The following is a 24048-nucleotide window of genomic DNA, read 5'->3' as shown; positions in this document are numbered from 1 at the left end:
GTCCGGGGCCTTGAACTCAGCAGCCGGGTGCTCTGTGGGTGTGTGTGAGGCGGTGGACCCCAGGGAAAGGGCAGAGAGACTAGCAGCCTGGCTCCTGGACGGCGAGCAGGGAGCCCTGTGTGGCCCAGAGGGGCCTTCCTGGGGTCACAGCCGCCTCGTGGGGGCCACTCTCAGGGGACCGTGAGGGAAGCCAGGACGTGGGCCCCTGGTGGGTGGCGACCCGCACGGGCCGGGCCTGGCAGCTCGCCCAGCCCGTGTGTGTCTGACCTGGTGCCACATGGACCCTGGTTTTTCTCTTGTCGCGGTCACATGTGTCTGTGGTCCCCCTCGTGGCCAGCTGTCCGGGCACGACTAGGTACGGGGCTGTGCGGGAGCCCTCTCCTCCCGCGGGTCTGACGCTGTGCTGTGCCGTGGCTGTCTCCCTTTCTGACACTGCTTCTGGTGCCCTGTGCCGTAACCACTTCTGACCGAGCCCGCGGCCTGGGTCTGTGTGTGCTGGGGTGCAGGCTCAGTGTGGCGTTTTGGGGTGTCGCTGGGAGAATGGGGTGCCCCACTGTAGTGGGGCTTCTTGCAGCAGGAGGGGCCGATGAGGCCCTGGCGCCCGTCCTGTGGGGGGGCCCGCGGCCCACAGCTGGGCACACATGGCTGTTCGAGTGTCCGCTGCTGGCGCGAGGGGCGGCTGTTCGTGTCCCAGCCCCTGTCCCTCTCCGTGCGGGCCTGGCTGACGGGGATGCGGCCCTGTTGGCAGCTGCAGACGACCGCCTCTCGGAGCTACGTGTCCAGTGCTCCCGCCGGCCTGAGCAAGGACGAAGATGCCGGCCGCTTCCACGGCACCAAGAAGGGCAGTTTCCATGAGATCTTCAACTTGACAGAGAACGAGCGACCGCTGGCAGGTACGTGTGCCGTGCGTCTGGGACCAGCTCGGCCGGGGGCGGGGAGACCGCCGTCTGCACTGCCGCACAGCGGACGTCCTGCCGCAGCCCACGGAGCTGGAGCCCTGCGGTCCTCCCAGCCCAGCCCCGTGGACCTCGGCCTGTCTGCAGCCCCACCGACACAGGGACCCAGATCCCTGCCCACCTCCCAGAAGGGACCTCCCCATAAGACCCCCAAACCGTGGGCTGTCTGGGAACCGGGCTCTTCAAGTTTTCTGGCCTGTAGCGCCTCCCCGGCCATGGAAGGAACGCCCCGGAGAAATTAGGTTCAATTTGACCTTCTGAGCCCTCGTCCCGGGACCTAGAACATGAAACGCTCTCGGAGCCTGGTTCCTTTGCTGTGCGACCAGCATCCTTTCCCTTTAAAAACACGAAACAAAAACCCCCACGTTTTTGTGGAAAAGGACCCCCAAGGCCACCTTGTTCTCCACGTGCTCCCCCCACCCCCCGTGGCCTTGGCCTGGGGGCGAGAGTGCAGGTGGGTGCTGGCGCGGCCGGGCCCCAGGCAACCCGGCGGCCGTGTCCCCGCAGTGTGTGAGAACGGCTGGCGCTGCTGCCTGATCAACCGGGACCGGAAGATGCCCACGGACTACATCCGCAATGGCGTGCTGTACGTGACGGAGAAGTGAGTGAGCGGCCCCGGGCAGTGTCGGGTGCAGGCAGGGGCCTCGTCAGGAGGCTTTTGGGGAGAAGCAGCCCGAAGACACTTTGCCTTTTCCACTCGAGGGCGAGACTGCGTTCAGCTTATCCCCACGTCTGTGCCCTGGGGGGGCCGGGGGCTGTTCTCAGTGTTGGGGGCCCCTGGCCAGTTGTCCCCGATACTCCCAGCAGCAGCCAAGGGCCCAGGCTTCCTCTCCACCCCTGGCTGAGGGAGCTGGGCGAGGAGACCCCGGCCAGGCCTCAGGGACACTCATGTGCTTCTCTGGGGGCGTCCCGGCATCTGGGGGTGCATTTCAGGTTCAGTGCGGAGTGGGAGATTTTAACCTTGAAAACCTGTGAAGCTGTATTTAAAAGTGAAAACTTTTGTAAAAGGCCAGAGCACCTGACAGGGATGGGGGCTCTCTGTTTGGGTCGCCTTTTGTCTGCTCGGCAGGGGTGGCCGTGCGTGCTGGCAGACCCTGGACTCAGGTGCTGGGTTCCCCCCCCTCCCCCGCCCCCGTAGTTATCTGTGCTTTGAGAGTTCCAAGTCCGGCTCCTCCAAGAGGAACAAAGTCATCCGGCTGGCGGACATCACGGACATCCAGAAGGTGGGTGTGCCCCCGTTTTTCGTTTTCCCTGCAGTTTTGGGAAGAAGACAGCACGGAGGTGCAGGCTGGTGGGGTTTGCTCCCAAGGTGGACACATTTCCGAGTTGGGCAGGTGCCGCCTGGATACTCCCTGGGCGTGGCTTCCACCCAGTCAGGGCTTCCCTTCCGGAAGGCTCTTGGGTCCTGCCACCCTACCTCCTGTGGGCTGGCGCCTGGCGTTCCCTCACAGGTTGGGCGGGACATCGTGGCGAGGTGGGCCCAGCATTCAGGGTCTGGGCGCCTGTGACCACGGTGTATCCAACTCTCGTCCTGAGACCCCTGCCCCGGGCAGGTTCAGGTGAGGGCACGGACAGCTGTCCTCACCCTGGCATTTTCCAGCCAGCGTCCCCGATGTGTGGCCCCATGGAGCAGGCACCCTTGAGGGGGCGGCGGGGCCACCTGCTCCCCACAGTGCGTCTCGTCGTCTGCAGCCCCCCAGGGTACACCCGGGGTGCAGGGAGGGCGGCAGGACCCTGTCCCCTGACAGAGGCCTGTGGTGACGTGCGCTCCTGTCCCCAGTACAAGGTCCTCTCTGTCCTCCCGGGGTCCGGCATGGGGATTGCCGTGTCGACGCCTTCGACCCAGAAAGTAAGTATGGGTGGGTGGGCGTGGCCAGGCTTCCCCGGCGGGGCTCAGAGCCACTGACCCTGGGGTCTCCTCCCCCACCCCCCACCCATTCCCCCCTCCATCCCTTGTGGCCACAGGAACCTCCCACCACACTGAGATGGGGCCGGAGGCTGAGGCCTGTTGGGGACGGCTCGGCACAGCCATTTGGGGGAGGGCAGAGCTAGGGGCCCAGCCTGCACCCCCTGCCGAAGTCTCTCTGAAGTCCGGCCTCTGGGGGCTGGTCTGTCCTTGAGCACCCAGACCCCGAGTGGCCTCGAGTGGCCCCATCAGGGCCTGGGGGTGGATGGCCTTGTCCCCCGCCCACCTGGCCACGTGGGCTCAGGGACGGCATCCCTCCCACCAGCCGCTGGTGTTCGGCGCCATGGTGCACAGAGACGAGGCCTTTGAGACCATCTTCAACCAGTACGCGAAAATCACGGCGGCAGTGGCGGTGGCCGGTGGCGACAGCTAGGGCCATCTCTCCGGGGACGCTACAGGGTCTCAGCTGTTCGGTGGCGGGAAGAAGCCAGATGTCCTGGCAGCCTTTGCGCTAATGCCCCTCGACCTGAGGTTCTGTGGGGCTGACCCGCAACGTGTCCGGCCCCTCGTGCAGGGTGGGGCCGCGCGGTGGGCGAGGCACGTCCCAGACTGTGGACACGGGGCAGAGGGCACGTCCTCCAGGCCACCAGAGAGGATGACACGCAGGATGCGCACCGTCCCAGCCCTCACTGAGCACAGCTGCTGCTCCTGTCCCCGGCCGCTCCTCGGCACCAAAGCCATAGCTGAAGGGCGTCGCTGATGCAGGACGGCAGCCCCGTGACCCGGCCCTGTCACCACCCTCCGTCAGCGGGATGCCGGCCGCGTGTCCTCCCAGTGCTGTCTGGCCGGGGCCCTGCCCAGCCTTGGGGGGGCCCTTGCGCCTCAGGCCGGGGTTGGGCCCACCATCCACCTGGGCCACCTGCTGTCTGGGCCTGATGAGCCGGTGCGGGCGCCCGTCACTGGCCTCTGATTTCAGGTGCAGACTGGCGCATGGCCGGAGCAGTTTTTCACGCTTTGCTCTCTGGAAAGGCTCGGGATCGAGTCTGCCCAGGTATTGGTGGCTCCCGGTGACAGTCGCTGCGGTGAGGCCACCACTGGCCTCGGGGCTCAGCCACCAGTGTTGGTGAGGGGCTCCAGGGCTGGGCATGGGGAGGTGCAGGGGTGTCCTAGGCCCCTGGTGGTCCCTGCTGCTCAGGCCACTTGGGAGGACCCTGTGGGGCATGACCGTGAGCCAGGCATAGAGCTTTGTGTCGGCAGCCAGGCCCCAGCGTTGGGCAGTGTCCCCGCCGTGTCCCCCGCCCACACGCCTGTGGGCAGGACCAGCTTCGCCCCTCAGGTCCCCAGTTCCCCCTGCCCCCTCTGCCCAGGAAGCCACTCTGATGGAGGTGCCCAGGCTCGGTCCCTTCCGGGACGGGCCTGAAAGCCAGCTCTGTGGTGCAACAGGCCCGTGGCCGAGGCAGAAACGCGGGTGGGTCGCCGAGCTCCCCATCACGGACCTCGCCGGCCCCTCGGCTCATCCTGAGTTCTCGGGGGGTCACTGAGGTGGTGGTTTTTTGAAGAAACAGATTATATTTTTTACAGAGAGCGAGCTGTTTTTCTTATTTTTGTATCATTTTTCACGTGTAATTTTTATCTTTGCTCCAGTCCCTGCGTGCTGGTTTTGGGGAGAGTGGGGGCGGGGAGGCTGCAGGACCACATGCGGGGTCCGGGGAGCCACGCCCCCCAGCACACGCCCCGCCCAGTCGGTGAGGTCTGAGGGGACCACAGCGCCCGCAGCTCTCGGGCACCCTGGCCCGGTGGTCGGGGCTCTGTAGGTCCGAAATGAAGGCAGAGCCCACTCTCGCCCTTGGCTGTGGCTCCCACGTCCATGCAGGTGGGCCAGCTCTCGGGGGTCCCGCAGAGGCCTCGATGCACCCAGGGGACCAACCCCAGAGGGAACTCCCGTTCGTGTCCAAGGCATAGTGGGCCCTGAACTGCCCCCAGGCACGGGCTGTAGGCAGGACCAGCTGCCACGGGGCCCACGTGTGTCAGCAAAGCTGGGGTTCTGTCCCAAGCCCCAGGGGTGGCCTGTGGGTCACAGGACTCGTCGGCTTCAGTAGAGTGAGTGGTCCAGTTGGAGCCCCTTCCAAGAGGAAGGGAGATGAAGACTCACCACACGACAGCTTGCTGCCAAAGGGCGCAGGGTGGGGGGCGTGGGAAGGGGTCCCCACATTGCACACTGGGTCAGCGGCAGGAGGGGCCTGGCCCCCGCTGGAGAGAACCTGTCCCTCTACTGAACTGTGTAAACTGTGGGCAGATATTTAATTTCTGTGACTAACCACTGAACTAGAATGAATGTTAAATTTTCACGTCTGAGGCCTGTCTGCTTTGGTCTGCAAATCGTCATCACAGTGCGGCCCCAGGCGGCAGTGGGGCCGTGCGGAGTGAAGAGCAGATGAAAGCCCCCTGTAACACTTTTTAAAGAAAACCTTGTTTGTTTAAAGAAAAAGTCTTGTATAAATTATAATTTTTATTTAAGTAAACTGGAAATGCTTTCTGCTGAGGCGGGTGAGGGGTGGGGGCCCATGCAGTGCAGGCCTTTGGCGAGGGCAGGCGGGACCACCGTCCCTGCAGCCACCAGCTCCGGAGGGCCGTGGGGTTCGGCCACAAGGCTGCCTGGCTGAAGGTTGAGGGGGCGCAGGGCCCTGCCCGGGCGGAGGGCTGTGCAGTCGGGCCGTGCACAGCTCCAGGCTGGGAGCCAGGCTGCGGAGGAGGAGCAGCCAGCGTGGCAACCTGCGGAGAAGCCTGGCCCTGTGGCTGGGGGCAGTGCCGTCACCGGAGGGTGTCCGGGGGCTCAGAAATGGGGAGACAGCGCAGAGTTGGGGGTTGCAAGCCCTAGCCTCGGCCCCACCCCCACCCAGAGGTGCCTTTCCTGGGGGCTCTGGGTGCCTCTGGGACCTAGGTCTGCAGGCAGAGGGGTTCCCAACAGTACATGTGCCTTGGCCGGTACAGGGACTGACCCTGGACATGGGGACTCAGGAGCAGGCCCAGGGCAGAAACCGCCGGGGCCGCAGGCTGGCTGGTGTCGGGCACACCCCGGGGTACCCTGCCTCCCACACCCAGAGCCCCCAAGGCAGGGTCCTGCAGAGCCACTCAGAGACCGGACCAGGGCTGGGGAGCCCCGGCCTGGCGGGCTGGCTCTGCTGCCGGGTGTGGCCTGCCTCGGCCCGTCTTGTCGTGCTGTCCTGGGGCGGGGATGTGGCTGTCGCCCACCACAGTCCCTGGGAAGCTGGCACGCGACCAACACTCAGGGGAGAGCCTGCCACCCTCCCGGGGTGACTGTGGACTAGAGGCTGGACTCTGTTTTTTTAGCCAAAGTGACCTCCCTGACCTCCCATCCCCGCAGCCCCCACTCACCCCAACCCCTCCTGGCAGCAGGACCCCGCCGTTCCTCACAGGGGGGACCCCCGCTCCCTGGGGGAACCCTGGGTGAGGAGGGGGCTGGGCTGGCTGCTTGATGGTGTGTGTATTAACCTGTCAATGAGGCGCGCGGTGCCTGTTGGGAAATGGAGTGCCAGCCCCGTTCAGTGTGACTGGCTCCCTCTGCTGGCCGCCAGACGCTAGTACACGCGCTTGACAGCAGTCCTACCAGCCCAACTTGGGATGGTTCAACTTTAACTTTTTGACTTTGCAGTGATGTGAAAGCTGTTACATATTCAATAGAGGCCATAATTCAGAACTGGAATTTTGGCCTCTTCCCAGGCGGCAAGCAGTATGTGATGCTCGGCGGCAGGGTGGCGTGGCCCCATTGTGCTGAGGGAAGGGTCTGCGCTGGGCCAGCAGGGGTGGGGTCCGCAGGCGGGGGGTCCGCGCACCTTGGACCTGGCGTGTCTTCAGCGGACGGGGCCCTGTGTCTGTGCAGGGGCCCCACGTTCTAAGAGGACATCTCCTCTGACTTTTCCTGGCAGGTGCAGGGAAGAAGAAAGGTTCTTTGGCGCCTGTGTAGTTCTTGGGTCTAATTTTGGGGAACACAAGGCCCCTTCCAACAGAAGCCTCCGCTCCGGCTGCAAATCCGAGTCAGGGCTGCCCTGGGGTGGGGAGAGCCTGGGGGCTTGGGGACCGACAAGCACAGGGGAGGTACAATCCCTGGCAGCACTTTTTTCTCAGACTGGGGCGCTCTGCGTGCAGTTTATTTCACAACAGCCAAGTTCTGCCCAAAGTAACTTTATTTTTGTCTTGAACGTAACAGAGCAAGTGGCCACTGTCTAATCCTGAAACCAGCAAGATCAGAGAGGAAGGCCAGGCCCCTCCCACGCACACGTCCAGGAGCAGCGCCCACAGCACGGGCCTGAGTGGGAGGGCGCCACGGCACAGACTGCCCTTCTCCGCACCCCTGCTTGCCCCAGGGCAAAGGTGTGGCTGCTCCATCCAGAGGCTCTGGGCGGGGGCCCCCGACAGGCACTTCTGTCCCTGCACGAGCTGCCGGTGAGCTCTTGGAGGGTTCACTCGGTCACACTGGCCCCCCAGAAGTCCCAAGTGTGCGATTTGGAACATCAGCACGCAGCCAGTAAGCCCCGCCCAGGCCGTGCGGGGACTGTGCAGCACGGCCGGTGTTCTTGTGGGACTCGGGCAGCTCGCTCTCCGGCCTGGACCGTTCTGGGACCAGCAGTGAGTGTCAGGGCAGCATCTCCCAGAGACCCAAGGGGTGAAGGCTGCCCCAGGAGACCTGTTGAGGTGCAGCGGTCCCAGGGCGCACAGGCGGCATGGCGGCCCCGCCATCAGGGCTCCAGTCCCGCATCTTTGGCCGCCTCCCCCCAGGAGCACACACTGAGAACGGCAATGGCCAGCGGACAGTAACTCTACACACGGGCTTCCCCACCCACCAACCACCCAGACCATGCGATTCGCAGGCCCATCACTCGCAGGTCTTCAACACTGTGGCCCATCAAAAAACAAACACACCTTTGAAGCCCAGTCTGACGCAGGTGGGACTGGATGGGAAGTCGCCCTTGTCCTTACACACACACGCACACACACAAACACGCGACTGCATGCAGGCTCTGAGACCGCACGGCCGTCAAAGGCTGGAGGGGCCTTGAGCCTGGACCGAATGGAGCACTGACGATGCGGATACCTCGCTACCCTTCTGGGTGAGGGGGGCACGGCCGCCGATGAACATGTGGAAATGAGCGTGAAGGTGAGGCAGTCAGGGCCATAGGTGTGCACTGGGGCCTGTGCCACACGGACCTCTGGCTTGAGGGGCCCTGCCCCCCAGGGCCGGGCACTAACGAAGTCCCCCGGTGCACATCGCACGCACGGCCTGCCGCCTCTGCCCTCCTGCTTGTGCAGCTATGAAGCGTTGCGACTGTAAACAGTATGGCTGCTGCCTGAGCGCCCGGCTGGATTGTCACGGCAACACTGGATGCTGCCATGGAGACGGCTGGTCGTGGAGGTGCAGTGACCGCTTCCATGCCCTCTACCCCTGGAGTGATCCACTGCTGGGTGGGGGTGCCTGGCAGAAAGGACCCGGGAACAGTGCCCTCGCCGTGGGCTCGGACGAAGGTAAAATGAGGGCAGAGAGCCCGCTGCCTCGCTGCAGCGGACCACAGACCACTACTGATAAGCCTGGCAAAGCGGATCAGGTGCCCGGTGGTGCCTGCAGGCGCCGGGGGTCTGACGGAGCCTCAGCAGAGAGCAGTCCCTACACTGCCCCTAGAGTAACCGCAACAGACCCCACCGACTGGCCATTTCCAAGTGCGAGGTGCTAAGATCTACGAAGCCAGCGCCCCAAATCCACAGTGACCGCTCGCTGAGACTAAGTCTCCTGACGCACAGCCCAGCGATGCGTGTGGAACTGAAACCGCCTGGTGCGGTCGCAGAACTGTGGGCAGAGCTGTGTTTCCTGAAGTCAAGATTTAACTATCAAAAATAAACTTCTAAATGTAAATGTAAGTATCCACATAATTGGTCTGTAGTCGTTTCCTAACTTTCACACTTCCAGGAGCAGCAGCCGAAGGTGGGCGATCAGAGGGGGCTTCTCAGCGGCGCGGCTCCGGCTTAGGACCGTCTTCGATGCCCCGTGCGAACAGCCGCACCAACTGGCAGTGGACCCTGTGGAGACAAAGGGCATCGCACTGAAGCCCCCGGTACCCCCAACTCCCGGCCCCGGAGGTGGGGCCACCCTCACCCCAGACAGAGCGTGCATCACAGCCGACGCTGGTCCAACCCCAGAAGGACAGGTCAGGGACCGTTCACACTCCAAGAGGCCAGCTTCATAAACAAGGGCCGGTGACGGCCACGGGGAGAGTGGGGATCAGAGGATGGGGCGCGGACTCCGGCAGGGTGACCACAGGCAGCCACTGTCCTGCCTCTGCCTTGCCAGCTCACTGGGCCCTGTGCATGGGGGGGACGTGCAGGCCACGCTGACAGGGACCCCCCCCCCCCGCAGGGCCTGTGCACCGTCCCATCCCAGTTTGACAGGTGGCAGCCCAGCCCACTCAGACGGTCACGAGTGGAGTCTCCCGTTCCAAACACAGTGGGCCGCCACAGGTTTGGGGAGGTCCCCCTTCCCGCACGCCACCTGCTGGAAGAGCCCCGCACTGCCAGGCTGATGCAAGTCCAGGCCCTGGGCTGGGCCCCGAGGCCAGAGCGCCTCCTGGTGGACGCAGGAAGCCAGGACTCAGCCAGGGCCCCCGCCGGCCTGTGTTTACGTGGGGGTGAGCCAGGCGCTGGCGCCAGGGGGTGGGGGTGAGGGACCTTCGGAGACCCTCTGGGGCCCAGCGTGGCGACGGCGCCCCACCCACCTGACCTCCAGGGCGGAGCTGTGCAGCACCTCCCCGTCGCAGTTCCAGGCGCTGCAGGACACGGAGCAGCAGCAGGGCGAGGGGTGGCTGCAGATGGGGCCCAGCCCCCGCTTGCCCTGCTCACTCTCCTCCTCCTCCGCCTGCTTGGACACAAACTGGAATCTCTTGACGCGGTAAACTTCGACGAAGGCGAAGTCAAACTAGAGGCGAGGGGGGAAAGGTGTTCCCCAAGTTGCTGTGTGGGGAGGGTGGCCCCCCAGACGGCGCTCTGGGCCGCACGTCCAGCTCACTGGGTGCCCAGCGGTGGACAGAAGTCCGGGACCTGCCCTTGCAGGCACCCGGCTCAGCACCTGGCGAGCCTGGGGGAGCCCGCCCAGCCCGCCGCAACCACCGCTCGTGAGTGCAGGCCTGCAGAATGCCTCATCTTTTCCACGAGAACTGTTTAAAAAGCCACGGCAAACACACTGTGGGGGTCGTATGTGTGCAGTTTAAGTTTTTAAAAAACGACGAAGTTCACTGACACCAGAGACTGATCCCCGGTTGTCTGCACACTGTCCGGCCTGGGCCATCCCCGCTGTCACCTCTGGGATATGGGTGACCAGGTCAGGGCTGCGGGAGGCTGCACCCCAGCCCAGCTTGGGGCACGCAGGGTCACTGCCCGCAACCCACAGGGGCTGCAGAGGTTCACCGCCTCACTGCCGTCTGTTCCAGCAGGGTGAGGTCGACAGAAGCAGCCAGGTCTGCCGGTCTCTGCACCCAAAGAGCCGACATTCTCAAGTGAGCTTCGCGGGGGTGAGTAGAGACCCAGCGTGCAGAGGGGCGCGGCGCACAGGAATGGGCCCACACCCACCTGGTCGCCCTGGTTGGTGTGCCGGACCAGGAATCGCAGGAAGTTGAACCTGGAGCACTTCCGGATGAGGATGAGGTCACAGGACCCGTCCCCCAAGTGGGCGGCCGGTGACAGGCCTCGGGGGCTCCGGGGACACGCACAGGACATGTTGGTGGAGTTGATGGCCAGGAACTTGCCGCAGACCACTTTCCACTCTTCCATGTCCTCTGGTGGGTGGACAGGGGCACGGGGCGTCTGGTTGGCGCGGGCGGCCTGGTGGGGTGGGGCGGGGCCCAGCGGGGCCCACCCCTCGCTCCCGCCGCTTTGGACGCTCTCAGGCCTCCCACAGCCACGCAGTGGTGACAGAGGCCCTGCAGCCCACTGTCTGTCCCAGCTAAGGACACCAGCCGCGCAGGCTGGGCACCCACTCGGAAAGCCATCACTGCCCTCCCATGGGGACTTCGGAACAACACTGTAGAACAGGGGCCGCGCACGGCGGCCTGCTCATGAGCTACACGGGTCGGGTGAGTTTCACACTTGGAAGTGACGCCCGTGACACCAGCAGGTTCCCTGGAACTCACACTGCGACACCCACAGACACTGTTCTGGGAGCGGCGGGCAGGTCCCTGAGACCTCCCTGTACCCCTCGCTGGAGGCCGCCCACCCCCTCTCCTGAGCGGTGCCGGCCTGGAGTGCCAGTGACCCAGAGGAAGGCGGCAAGCGCTGCGTCTCCAAACCCCTGCTCTTCTCTGGCCGGTTGCTCCCGGTCTCCCACCCCGCATGGCTGCCAGCGTTAAACCGGCACTCGATGCAGGGAGGGAGCGCCTGGGGCTGGGGTGGGCTGGCTCCGGCACCCGCCGTCCTGGAACATGACAGGGGCAGCGGCTTCCCTGGGGACCTTACCGGAACTCTCCAGGCCGTAGAGCGACCGCTTCTGCTCCTCCTCCAGCTGCTGCCGGCTCTGCCTGCAGACGAAGCACCTGGAAGACAGCGAGCCGCCTTCCCTGACCCGGGGGCCTCGCGGTGGGCGCATGCTCAGGAGACCTGAGTCTTCCCGTGCAACACTCAGTTCAGTGCCAAAGGCTTAGTTGAAAGTGCTTCCTTAACGTACTAATTCGAGTTCTCAAAATTCACTATTAAAAATTGCATGTCATCGTGTCCTTCTCTAAGGCTGGTGACCACTATGAAGCCGGACAGCACCACGAGCCCCTGCGCTGGCCCTGCCAGGCACAGCTGGTGTGGCGCCGTGCCAGCTGGAGGACCAGACACGAGAGGCGCCATTCGGCACGTGCGTCCCACTGAGCCCGAGTCACCGTCACAGGACAGAGAACACCGCCATTGTCGCAGCGCGTGGCTCTGAACTGACTCCCGAGACCAAGATACACTTGTGGTCCCCAGCACCCCGCCCTCACCCCGCCAAACAGGAGGAGCGCCGTGACGTCAGCACCATCAACGTCTGACGTCCGTAACGCATCCCTCCCGCCGTTCTGACCTCAGGGCCTCAGATTCTCCCCTTGAGCCCGGAGGACAGGGGGAGGGGCCCGACGTCTGAGTGACTTCTAGGGGACGTCCGAGCCCCTCAGAGAACCGCGGCCTCCGCATCCACCCTCAGGCCTCTCAGCGGGAGCAAGCCCCGTCCCCCGCCCACTCTGCCGTCACCTCCCACGGCCCCCAGGCGCTTACCCGGCCCGGCAGGGCTTCCCGTCCCGCGGCGAGCCCACCGTGTGCTGTGCGGGCAGGAACGACACCGTGCCCTCGTAGCAGTGATGGGACAGGAAGGTCTTCAGACCTGAGGACACAGACCTCTCAGAGCAGGGTGGAGCAGGACCGCCCTGGGGCCGGGGCACGAGGGCCCGCCCGCGCCCACGCGGCACCGCGAGTCCGGCTGCCGGGCTGCACTGAGGTTCTGAGTTAACCCCTCCACCGAGTACAGCTCCCCAGGTTACTACTCGCTCCTTTCCCCAAAAGCTTTTTGACTTCATTACTCGGAATTACTCAATTTAAATTACTCAATTTAACCTAACACGGACTTGCCCAAAAGGAATGCTAGAGGGCAGTGCGCGGACCAATGCCACCCATTTCATGCTGTCAAGGAGTCAGTCCCCCGAGTGACCACAGGCTGGACCCCAGCCTCCAGCGTCTTCCCTGCACTGGGAAGCCACACCGCCCAGAACCGAGCAGACGTCACTCTGCACAGCCCGGAAGCGACCACGTGCCACTGGCTCCAACTGCGTGATCAGATGGGAGGGGACCAGCTGTGACCCAGGGCCTGTGGCTGCAGAGGTGCTGGTCCTGGGCGTGTGTGTCACCGGCACCCTCCTCTCACAGGGTGTAGACGAGGCCACCGAGGTGCACAAAGGCGCTCAGTGCCCCGCCGGCCTGCGTCCAGAGTTACCTGAGAAGTCGTATCTGATGAGGCCCATCCAGCGCTTCTTCTCGCTGTCCTTGACGATGTCCCCGTAGAAGCCGTACCCCAGCAGGGACACCGAGTACCGCAGCAGCGCCCCGTTGTGGTGCACCGAGGACACGTCCATAGCCAGCGAGTCACCTGCAGAGAGAGGCCCGGGGAGCTGCTTCCTTCCCGTGCAGCCACCTCACCCCGTCTCCTCGCCCTCCCCTCCTGCAGGCGCCAACAGAGACGTGACTAGAACGCATGGGACGCAGGAGGCGCCCAGGCAGTGGCCTGCATGCCGGGGGCCCCGCTCCTGAGTTGAATGACAAGACTTGCAGAGCAGGCGCAGAAAGCTGCTGAGTGTGGCCGGCCGGAGTGCACCCACGGAGCCCGTCCTCTGGGACCCGAGGGAGGGAGGGGGTCTGACAAGGAGGAGAGACACGCATCAAAACATGCCCGGACCTGGGTGACACAGTCATTGCCAGAGTCATTGCCACAGTCATTGCGGCGAGGACGGGGACAGGGGCCGTGGCACACGTGAGCAGTTGGGCAGCTGCCCCTGGCCCTCCAGCCTCAGGGGAGGCTCATGGTGCAGGAACCGCACCGCGAGGCTGAGCACGCAGGACAGGCACAGCTGTGGCAGCGGCCAGAGACCGGCCTGGGAAGGCCTGCCTGACCGGGTGATGAGGGGCAGAGCCCTGAGCGGAGAGAAAGCAGAGTGCAGGCTGTGGGACAGGTCAGGACTGAGGGGCAGCAGCCCGGCAGGCGCACGGGGATGCCAAGGGGAGCCGGTCCAGTCACGGGGTGCTGTCACGCCCCAATCCGCAGGGCTCTGGAGGGCTCCGAGCAGGGCTCACGTTTCCGAGGGGTCCCTCCAACGTCATGGGAAGTCAGACAAGGCGCAGGAGCCCCGCTGGCAGATGGGCCCAGGGTGGGGGGACGGACAGGTGCCGAGAGGCTGGCGGGACCTACCCAGGACGATGTGCAGGGCTGATGTCTCCGCGTCGTTGGTGCCCACCGTCGAGTAACACACGCAGTCTGTCGACCCTGACAAGGGAAGGGAAGCCCTGCGCGTCACTGCAGTGATTTCGGAAACCTGCAGGTCTGCAGTCGGTGCATGCCCAGCTCTTCCCTCTCCTCTGCGGCCTGGAGCCCACACGGAGTGAGCGCACTCGGCCTATGACGTGAGTGCTGGGAATACCAACGTTAGCGCATCAGAAATGCTGAGTTGACCCACAGGGTCTCGGGGAGTGGAGCCCCGAGAGACACCTGCGGGGGTGGTAGTGGGGGGGTGTCCCCTCCCAGCAGGGATGGGGACAGGGGTGGTGTCTGCAGTGAAAAGGTGCAGGCAAAGCGGATGGCTCGTAAAGATGGTGGAAAAGCGCCACGGAGGCCCACGCACCGAGACAAGCGCCACGCTCACAGAGAGGCATTTCCTGGTCCCCAAGCGCCTGCTCATAGTCAGAGACAGTGATGCGGGCCAGGCCGGACCTGCTTGGAACCGCCCTGAGCACAGCGAGCCAGGCTCCCTCCCTCCCTCCCTCCCTCCGCACATCTGCAGAGCCGGGGGGGGGGGGCCGGGACGGACCTCAGGGTACCCCACCCACCTGGGCCCCGAGGGCATGGCTGCTGGGCCTGCCGCTGAGCTGGGTCAGAATCCAGGTGGGGTTTGCAGCCTCAGTGGGCAGAGAATGCCCCGGGGCACCATTCCACACCAGATTCCTCAACCCCATGGCCCAGGTTCCGCCGAACAGGTTTGGGATGGGCTGAGCAGTCTGTATAATGGTGGTGCGGTATCACCGCCAACCGACTGTGCGGGGTCAGGCTGCCCCGGGTTCACAGGCCCGGGCCCCAGGCAGACACCGGGCTCTGCCCACAGGCCCCGGACACCTACAAGTCTGGCTTCTGGCGAAGCCTGGGCGTCCGCGGTTCCCAGCAGCCGGGTTCGGCTGCTGGCTCCTTCGTTACCAGATCCAGAACCTGGTCCAGTGTGAGGTCAGAGCATAGGGTTGTTATTCATTCCAAGCTGAACGTAGCTTCTATAGTGGCTTACGGGTGTGCACATGTGTGCACGCGTGTTCACGCTCACACACTGTAACGTGCATATTTTTTGTTAATCTTGACAGGAGTGACATCTGGTTTCAAAAATGAGCCAAAAAGTAAACACTTTCAACCCAACATTCAAGATCACAGGGACGGCCAACTCTCAGTGTGTCGCTAACTCAGCCACTGCCTTCCACACCCTGACCTGCATGCAGGGAGCCAGGTGGCCAGCACAGATGTTCTCGGGACAGCAACTGGGAAGGAGCCGCCAGATTAACTGCAGCCAAGGCCCAAGGCAGAGTCCTTCATGCCCCCTGGAATTTTCCAGAAGTTCCCAGAGCTGTGTGCTCCACCGTCCCTAGAACAAAGCCTGACCAGACACCCAGCCTCCCCCGCATTTAATCAGATGTCACACATATGATCTGTGGGGCAGGAAAGGCAGCAGTGACACGCGTGTGTGGCTTCTGGGTGGCACCAGGTCTTACAAATCCAAGACTCCTGAAGTTCCGCTTCCTTTCTGGGCCTCCTGGTCTCTGGTCACCCCAGGCTCAGCAGACTCGGAGGAAGGTGGAGGGAGGCCTTCTGCAGTTCTGGGGAGCAGCAGGCACCCGGACCCGTGACCACCAACGCGAAGCTGCCCTTCCTGAGGCCCAGCTCAGCCAGGGCCCTCTCAGCTGGGGGCGTGGGCGGGCGGCAGGGGCTGCCATCCCCGCCCCCAGCCGCGCGAGCCTGGCCCCCCTCTAGGGGTGGGGGGCGGGCAGGGACGTGGCCCACTGGCCCAGGGCTCCGGTTCACTCAGTAGGGCGGAGCCGCAAACTACCCACCAAGAGGCGGCAAGGAGCCCAAAGGGCGGTGGTTCCAGAGAGGAAGCCCCGCCCCCCGACGGGGCTGCGCGCGTCCACCCTCTGCCACCGGTCCTTCCCCAAGAGTGCAGAGGGACGCTGTTCGGATGGGGTGGCTGGGATTATCTTGCTGGAGAAAGGCAAGATTTTTAAAGAAGGTAATCAGCTCAGCTCACTCCTGCTCAGAGCCCCCCATGGGGCCCCTGTGCTGCCCCCGCCCCCACACCTCCCATCCCACCTCCTGCCGCCGCCTGAGCTCCCACAGCCACGCGGGGCTCCTGGACGCGTGCCCCCCCCCCCCCCCCCCCCCCCCCCCCCCGCGCAGCCTGTCCCGCTCCACAGGCAGGGACCGTGCAGGTCGGGGTGTGGCAGCAGAGGCCTCCCTGAGCCCCTGGTCTGGGCCGGCCCCACCGAGGCAGTGGGACCTCGGGAGCGGTGAGAAGTCTCAGGGGAGCGGGGCGGAGCGGGGGCGGAGCGAGCACGGTGATGGAGTGAATGAAGAGTCCCAGAGTGTGGGGCGTCTGGGAGCTGGCGGTCCCTTGTCCGGCTGGCGCCCGGAGTGACAGCAGGGCTTCAAGTCTTTCAAAAGTCCCCAAGATGCCGTTTCTCCCTTGACCTTCCAGGACACCACATAACTTCCTGACTGTTTCTGCAGGTGTGTTTGGAGAAGATATGAACCAAGAGGTAGAGCCGGCTCTGAACATGAGGAGACCTGCTTTATGGGGGAGCCACAGCTGGCTCTGGCATCGAATCCTCGGGAGCCTGGTGACGGCCCAGCCCCAGTGACGTGTGCTCTGTGCACTGTGCTTGCTCTCAGTCCCCTGTGACCTAGTCAGCTGCACGGCCGTCCCCTCCCGGGATGACACTGATTGCCCGGTGCCAACAGCCAGCCAGGTGCGCTGAGGCCTTCCTGCCTCTTCCCTCGCAGGACACAGCCCTTCGGAAGCGGAAGCGACGAGGCTCGGCTCCCAGGAGAAGCGAGCCGGCCTCTGTGTCCCTGGACACTCGAGCTCAGGACGGAGAGCTTGTGACTGGTGAGTACTTCCCACGCAGGTGGGCCCGGAGCCCTGAGGCCCCCGCGCCATCCAGGTCCAGGCGGCAGGACTGCAGGCGCGTCTGCAGCCGGCAGTGGACCCCGTGACACGCTCCTCTCCGGGCGGCAGAGGCACAGGTGCCAGGAGCCGCCTGGTGACGCAAGTGCTTCCTCCGTCGAGGCTTCAGTTCCGTGCGGCCCAGAACCCAGCGCCCAGCGGCATCGCCTCTGAGGCAGCCGCTGCAGAAGACCCTCCCCATCCACATGCGCGTCTGTCCACGGGCAGAGGCCAGGCCTGCCTGTTCTCTGCTGGACGCCAAGGCCCGAGTGCTCCCCGCTCCCCATGCCCAGGCCAGCGCAGGTCCTACCCCGGGCGGGCGTGAGCCGTTAAGGTCTTTTCAAGTTTTATCTAGAGCTTCAGGTTTCAGGTATCTCTGCCGCCATCAGCGAATGGGAGGAAAAATAGATCAGAGCAGAGAAAAATGAACCTCAAGCAGTCCGGATACACCACACACAAAAGCCTAAACTTGGAAAGGCGCTGTGAGACCGACTGAGGGCAGATGCACTGAATGCCCCGGCTGGTCGGAAGGGCGATCTGCCCGCGGCTGGCGGGGGCCTCTGCTCTCCCAGTGCCCGCACCCCAGGGCGAGTCTTCCCCCGTGAAGTGGGCGAGGACGGTGCTGACCTCACACGGCCGTCCTGGGAATAGAAGTCCCTGACGCGTGTTCCGGAATGTTCACCCAGAGCCCCGCCACACCGACCAGACAGCAGGCGACGAGCCGACGGGGTGCCTCACCCTGCCTGCTGTGGGCGGAGCCCCGAACCCACAAAGCAGCCCCTGCTCAGCTCACAAACACTGTGCTTTTCCAGACCCAGGGGCTTCCCAGGAAGCTGCACAAAACACTGAGCCAGCTCCTTCCAGACCCAGCCCGGTGACTCTCCGGACTCCCTGCCTGACAGTCTCTCGGCCGCTCTGGGTCCAAGGACACCCCGAGTGCTGCGCTCTGGGGACTGGCAACAACTCAGCAGCCCCTCGCGCCCCCAGCCCCACTGCAGGGTCCCACTGCATCCCCGGCTGTCAGCACCGGGCAGGAGGTCGGGTGTCGGGGAGCAGGACAGGGCTCCCTCCAAACACGGCTCTGTGGCCCTTCCATGGGTCGGTAACGGCCGCCCGAAAGAGCGGCAGCGCTTGTGTGATGACGGAATCACGGTTTAAATGAGGACGAGAGCCTGAAGGGAAACAAGGAAGGAGGTCCCCCGCACGTGGCCCGGTGACGGGGCGTCTGCGGACACGAAGAGAACCCTGAAATGTCTTGAACTAAGGACAGTGGCCGGCGGGGGGCGGGGGCGGCAGGGAACGGGGCGGAGACAGAGGGGCTGACCGTCCACCTCGGGCCAGCCCAGGAGAGGGCAGGCTCACACTCCGTGTGCATGTGGGGCTCCCAAGCGCCCAGGCGGTGCCACACAGTTATCGAAAATGGGGCGCAGGCCGGGCGACCCAGGGCCCTAAGGTTCCGGCCCTCTCTCCGCCCCCACGGCTACTGTGAACCCTCTCAGACGGGCTCCCGCCCTCACCCCTGCCTGATGGCCCAGATGGCCCAGCTTGCCCACCTGGCCCTGCTGCGGGGCGGCGGACCCAGCCCCTCGACCCCCCCTTCCGGGTGGCAGTGACTCCACAAAGTCCCCTTTCGAAAGACTTTTGTCTGGGAAGCCAGCAAGTCTGTGTCCCAGGCACCGAGAGGCTCGGGGCTCGGCCGGTGGCCAGGTCCCACCTGCGGGGATGATGCCGATGCGCAGCCGGCTGGGCACCAGCGCCGTCCGGGGCTCGTTCTGGTCCACGCCGGCGTTCCTCTGCGTGCTGCCGATCAGCCCGTGCAGGACCTCGCTGAACATGCCGTCCCCGCCGACACAGACGATTCTGTGGGGGCAACACACGCGCGTGAGCATGCCCGCCCTGCTGCCCCCACAGCCTTCCCTCCACAGCTCCTTGTGGCGCTTCTGCGAGGGACAGCGTGTCCCTGAGCGCAGGCCAGCCCGACGGCGTGGCCCGAAGTGCAGCCGACACGCGTTCACGTCCCTCCCGACGCTCCATCCCGTCCTCGGCGCGGCCTGCCTGCTGGAGCGGCCAGATCTTCCCCGACCCTGTGTCAGTGCCAGCCCTGGGTGACACACTTCTGCTGCCGTCACAGCCACTGGAGGCTGAGGCTCCCAAAGACCACCAAGGGCAGGAGAGGACCAAGCCCCAGGCCCCGCTGTGCCCCTCCGTGCAGAGTCACCTCCTCCTCGGTCCCCAAGCCTGCGAGTCCCTTCAGGCCTTGCTGCAGAGACAGAGCCAGACAAAACCGAACCGAAACGGGCCCCTGCAGCCCTGGCCGAGGTCTCTGGGGGGGCCCCAGGCAGTCGGGGCTGGGCCCCTAAGGCTGCTGCCAGCAGCTCCTGCCCTTCCTGCCCCCTCGCCGTCCCTGCCCCTCCTCAGAAGCTTCTTCTGTCTCCATGGGGCACCTGCACCGGCCCCTCAGCCCCGCCTGGGAAGGCTGATGGCCACCTGTGGTGTGACCCCTGGAGTGTGACCCCTCCTCGGGGGTCGCTCTGCACACTGGGCGTCCCTGGCGCACCGGCGCCCACTTGGTTTCCCCAGCTCCTGACTCCCAAGCCTCCCAGCAGCGCTGACCCGGGGGCGCAGGGGCGTTCGTGACACGGAGCCCGGTGCAGAGCTGGCTTCGCCGCCCGCCAACCTGGGTGGGGGGGCACGGAGAGGACCAGGTCCTGGCCGTCCCTCCGCTGGCTGCCCCTCCCCGATCTCAGCCCACAGCCCAGCAGACACACGGCCCCACTTGGGCAGCACCGTCACCTTCGAAACCTGCTTTAGCTCATCTCCCGGTGACACCGCCACGGCACTGGGGTCAGGCCCCTGCGTGTGTTCTTGTAGCACCGGCACTGGGGCTGGCCGACTCCCTGCGAGCCGTGCTCCCTGCCGCCCTCCCGCCAGTTCTTGCCCTCGGGCCCTGGGGGTGCAATCCTGCCTCCCTGCTATTCATCCCGAGTGGCTTTTAGAAGCATGTTTCCAAAACGCAGGCCTGATGCTGGTGCATCCCTGCGTGTGAGCTTTCCGCGGGGCCTGCCACCTTCCCTGCGCTGCCCTGTGCCCTGGGCTGCGGCAGCCGGCCTCCGAGGGGCGGATGTGCCCACGGGGTCGGGCAACACACGCACAAAGCCACCTGGGGGCCACGCCGCCAGCACGACACCCCTTCTGGGTCACTGTGGCCAGAAACACCCAACCGGGGCCTGACCAGGAGGGAGCGCCTTGCGGACCCGGACGGAGACACACGCCGCACAGTGACGAGCCCGCACTCAGCCACCTGACCGAGGGACTGCTCTGAGACGAGCGCTGGGGCAGCCGAGACCCTGGGCTTCCTTTGGCAGGAAATAAACAATGGGGGGGCATCTGCGTGAGGACGGCAGACAGGGAACTGTGTGGGCCTGAACGTCCCGGGTTGGCCAGCCGTTCGGTTCTGTACGAGACACCCTTGCCTTTTGGAACAGACCCTGGAGCCCGCAGGGACTACGGGTGTTCACGCCTGTACCACGCGCTCACATCCTCCCATGTAGGCAGGGAGGCCAGCACGAAACCCAAGCCTGCTAGACAGTGGTCTCGGCCTCTTCGCATTTCCGTGAGAAGCAGGCTTACTTCTCGACCAGGGAGAAAAGGCCAGGCTGGGCAGTGAACAGAACGGGGACAGGCGGGTCAGAGCCGGGGAGGACACACTGCCCACGGGCGAGGCGGAGGGGGCTACTCACCCGTCGTACTTGTCCACGTCCGTCTCGTACAAGGTCTCCTTGGCATGATTGGCGCGCTCCGTGACTGGGGAGGGACGGCGTGGTCACTTGCAGCAGACCCCCGCGTCTGGGAGCCCACCCCCACCATTAAAGGCCCCACGCGTCCTTCGGGGGGGCTTCCCATGAGAGGTCCCTCCTCAGACGGAGCCCGAGTCCCTCCCAGAGAAAGTAAACTGTCCCCACCCCCCGGAGCGGGCCCCTCTCTCAGAAAGAGGTCCTGCCAGATGGCACCTTCCTGGTATTTCATGGCCCACAGATAATGACTTTCTGGAAAGCAATTATTCTTCTACTTTATAGTTTTCCCTTATTATCCACGTTACTTTGAAAACTCGAGAATACACTAAAATGTCGAAAACGCAAGGTTCGTGCGGAGCCTGTACACCCCGTGGGAGAAACAGCCTCTGAGGAGATGCCAGCACCGCCTGACGGCGCCGCGCCCTCGCCTCCCCGCGCTGCACCACTTTCCAGGTAAAACGCCCCACGGAGACCGTCGGAAGGACTGCACGCCATTCCTTCAGGTTCACCGCCATTTTATCTTCCTGTTGCCTGTCTGGGGACATTTAAGTTGTGTCCAGTGTTTTGCTACCATAAAAGGTGGCAACGGACCTTGGACTGTTTTCCTAGGAAGGATTCAGAAAACTGCATCACTGGGCAAAACCCTCGTTTTCAAGGTCCGTGGCCCAAGTGGCCCACTGCCAAGTGCCCTCGAATGAGTTCACCCGAGACCCTCAAACTGCCCACCTCCCAGTACTTTCTTGGCACTGACAACTCGCTCTGAAAACATGGAGCCACGAACATGGTATCACATCACCTTTCCTACTGTATCACTCGTCGGTCAGGTTCTTTCTAAAACATTAATCACTTTTCTCTGTCTTGCAAGACTTTTCTGCCTGTGAGCTTTTATTCTTTTATCTTCATGGTGTTCTCTTTCAATGCTTTAAATGCCAGGACTCAGCTAGAAAAGTCTGTGTTCTTTATTTGTATTCTTCTCTTTCTGATTTGTAAAAAAAAAACCACCATGCATTGTTTTGTTTAAAATAACCCGAGAGGCTACAAATCTCCAGTGGCCATCTCCGAATCCCTCTCTGACCCACTCGTCCTCGCCCGGCAGGGCGTCGGCCTTACCGATGACCTCCGTGGCGACGGCGGCCAGCGCGAACAGGGGCGCCACCTTCCTCTCGTAGATCCGCTTGCCCCGGCCTTTCCCTCCGAAGGGATTGATGAACACCAGCAAGTGCTTCGGTCTGCACGCTGCAAACAGCAGTGACGCGTGGGTCACGACGGATGTAACAACGGAGCAAGGCGAAGACCCAAGCTGACGAAAGCCACACCACCACGGTTTGAGACTCTGCTTAGGTCGTCTGAGAAACAGTGCTCCTGAGTGCCTGGCCGGTCAGCTCGGCCGGCGAGAGCGTCGACCCCACGCACCAACGTTGCGGGTTCCATACGGGACGTGACCGATGAATGCATGAATAAGTGGGACAACAAAGCAATGTTTCTCACCCCTTCCCGCTTCCCTCTCTCCCTGAAAAAAATCAATGTTAAGAAACAGTATTTTTAAGTGAATGGATGCAACCTAACTGCAGAGTTTTAGAAAAGATACATGGGACTAGATTAAAATCAAGACGGCTCATTATGCAAGGAACGGCGGCAGTGCCAGCCCCGCCACGGGAGGCGGCACTGTAACCCATAAACCCAGCAACAGAGCTGGGCCCTCGGTGTGGGAGATGTTTGCACGTCATCGGGAAAGACACCCCGACAGAAAAAGAACGGACGTCACTGCACCAGACGCGCTGCAGGTTCCCGAGTGGCCCGTGAACGAGCATGTGTTTCTCGGCTTCAGTGGCTGACGGGGAAGCGTAAACGACAGCTGTAATCGACCCAGCACCACCCCCATAAAGGCTCAGGTTTGAAGGGTACGGTTAAGATGCGGGCCAGCCAGGACCCGGGTGTCTGTGGGGGGAGTGTCACTGCAGCCCCCACTGTGGGACAGGCTGGTGGTGCCTCCAAGTTTGGACACGTGTACCCTGTGCGACCCAGTGACCCCAGCCTGAGGTAGGCACCCAAGTGTGAGCATGTTCAGCCAAGAACACACCCTGGGACACGTGTGGTGGGACTATGGGCAATGCTGGGCTCCCGATGACCACAGTGAGCGGAGGACCGGTCGCACATTCGTGCAGCAGCCACCGGCGCCCCACACCGCGGCCCTGATGGGCTTCTCCCGCCAGAGCCCACCCTGTGGGCGCCGCACCTGCTGACCTCTGGTCAGAGGAGGTGTGAGTGGCACAGTGACACATCGCCTCCAGCTTGGCTACAGGTGGACTGAGAGAGGCAGGAAGCAGAAGTCACAGCAGCGCACATGCATGTGGGCGTACCACACACTCACACATGCAGGCACATACATGTCCCGTGCAGCATGACCATACAACACACATGTACACACCCCACACACAAATGTGCACATGCAGACACCCACACATATATACACCCACATACACTCGCACATGTGCACCACAGAATACACATGCACACAGTCATGCACACGCGCGCATTTGTGCATGCACGGGCATGCACGCACGCACATGTGCAGGTGCAGGTTCCACAGCCACTTGGTCTTTCTTTAAATACCATGTGGGCCGCACATACTCAGATTGTCCAGCTGCTCCCGGAGGGTCTGCAGCCACAGGTGACACAGCTGCTCGTCAGCACCGCAGAAGGTCACCTGCGCACACTTCCAGCGGTGGCGTCGGGCTCTCTTCACACAGTGCACTGCGAAGAGACAAGAGCATCAGCTCTCAGCGGACCAGTCATCCCCATGCCCTGCTGTGGGACGGGGCCACGCCCCCCTCAGGCTCCTACTTCCGGAGGAGGCGGAGCTTGTCCCTGTGGTCAAGGCAGGGCTCCCCAGGGACACTAGAAAAAACCCAACTGCTCCGCCATTTCGGTCCACGCAAGAAAATGAAGAAAACACTGGTTAAAGTCATAGCATGGAAAATGACACAGGGAAGTATGCATAAAAATAATCCAAGGAGACACGGAGTTTGTTAAAGAGACAAAAAAGTCCCTGCCAGGGAACCCGCCTGGGGTTAAGAAGGACCACGTGTGGGCGGACCCGCGGGCCCCACTACCTGTGAATGCGAAAGGCATTTCCATTTTCTGCCACTTCCCGCCACCGTAGTGCTTCCCGTGACTGTCTGTCTCCTCCACGGCGATGATCTCGGCCACGGGCACGGAACAGGCGTCTGCAACGACAGCGCGGGTCGTGTATTGGACCAACTTGTCTGATGCACCGAATACAGGGGCCTGGCGCCAGGATCCTGGGAGCCATCGGCTCCCCTAGTCTTTAGATGCCCGAAAGTCAAATGCAGAGTCATGTGTCTTTCTTCAGTTCAGAGCCTAGTAAATCTGGGCAACTCGGCGTCACCGGG

At 63.6% G+C, this 24048-nt stretch overlaps 2 protein-coding genes across 5 annotated transcripts in view; one reads left to right on the top strand and one right to left on the bottom strand.

Annotated features, from left to right (window-relative positions):
* GRAMD4 (GRAM domain containing 4) overlaps positions 1 to 5384 on the top strand; it is a 52687-nt gene extending 47303 nt beyond the window's left edge. For 3 of the 4 annotated variants that reach the window (XM_053661412.1, XM_053661413.1, XM_037160236.2), the window contains exons 15-19: positions 749 to 893; positions 1464 to 1557; positions 2095 to 2179; positions 2737 to 2805; positions 3188 to 5384. In XM_053661412.1, the coding sequence (XP_053517387.1) occupies positions 749 to 893; positions 1464 to 1557; positions 2095 to 2179; positions 2737 to 2805; positions 3188 to 3295 (501 nt within the window). In that variant the 3' untranslated portion in view covers positions 3296 to 5384. The remainder of the gene's footprint in view (positions 1 to 748; positions 894 to 1463; positions 1558 to 2094; positions 2180 to 2736; positions 2806 to 3187) is intronic. The other variant, XM_053661411.1, reaches the window with a different exon arrangement.
* Positions 5385 to 7057: 1673 nt separating this feature from the next.
* CERK (ceramide kinase) overlaps positions 7058 to 24048 on the bottom strand; it is a 29558-nt gene continuing 12567 nt past the window's right edge. Inside the window, exons 3-14 of the mRNA XM_037160506.2 lie at positions 23749 to 23862; positions 23267 to 23389; positions 21746 to 21871; positions 20582 to 20645; positions 18556 to 18701; positions 13838 to 13912; positions 12869 to 13021; positions 12157 to 12262; positions 11377 to 11453; positions 10495 to 10700; positions 9645 to 9844; positions 7058 to 8952 (exon numbers count right to left, since the gene is read on the bottom strand). Of these exons, the coding sequence (XP_037016401.2) occupies positions 8880 to 8952; positions 9645 to 9844; positions 10495 to 10700; positions 11377 to 11453; positions 12157 to 12262; positions 12869 to 13021; positions 13838 to 13912; positions 18556 to 18701; positions 20582 to 20645; positions 21746 to 21871; positions 23267 to 23389; positions 23749 to 23862 (1463 nt within the window). The 3' untranslated portion in view covers positions 7058 to 8879. The remainder of the gene's footprint in view (positions 8953 to 9644; positions 9845 to 10494; positions 10701 to 11376; positions 11454 to 12156; positions 12263 to 12868; positions 13022 to 13837; positions 13913 to 18555; positions 18702 to 20581; positions 20646 to 21745; positions 21872 to 23266; positions 23390 to 23748; positions 23863 to 24048) is intronic.

This window comes from Artibeus jamaicensis, unplaced genomic scaffold (genome assembly GCF_021234435.1).
Source record: "Artibeus jamaicensis isolate MK-2021 breed Jamaican fruit bat unplaced genomic scaffold, CSHL_Jam_final contig_233, whole genome shotgun sequence".
NCBI lineage: Eukaryota > Metazoa > Chordata > Mammalia > Chiroptera > Phyllostomidae > Artibeus > Artibeus jamaicensis.
Note: the sequence above shows the minus strand (reverse complement) of the source record. Positions and strands in the feature narration are given on the sequence as shown.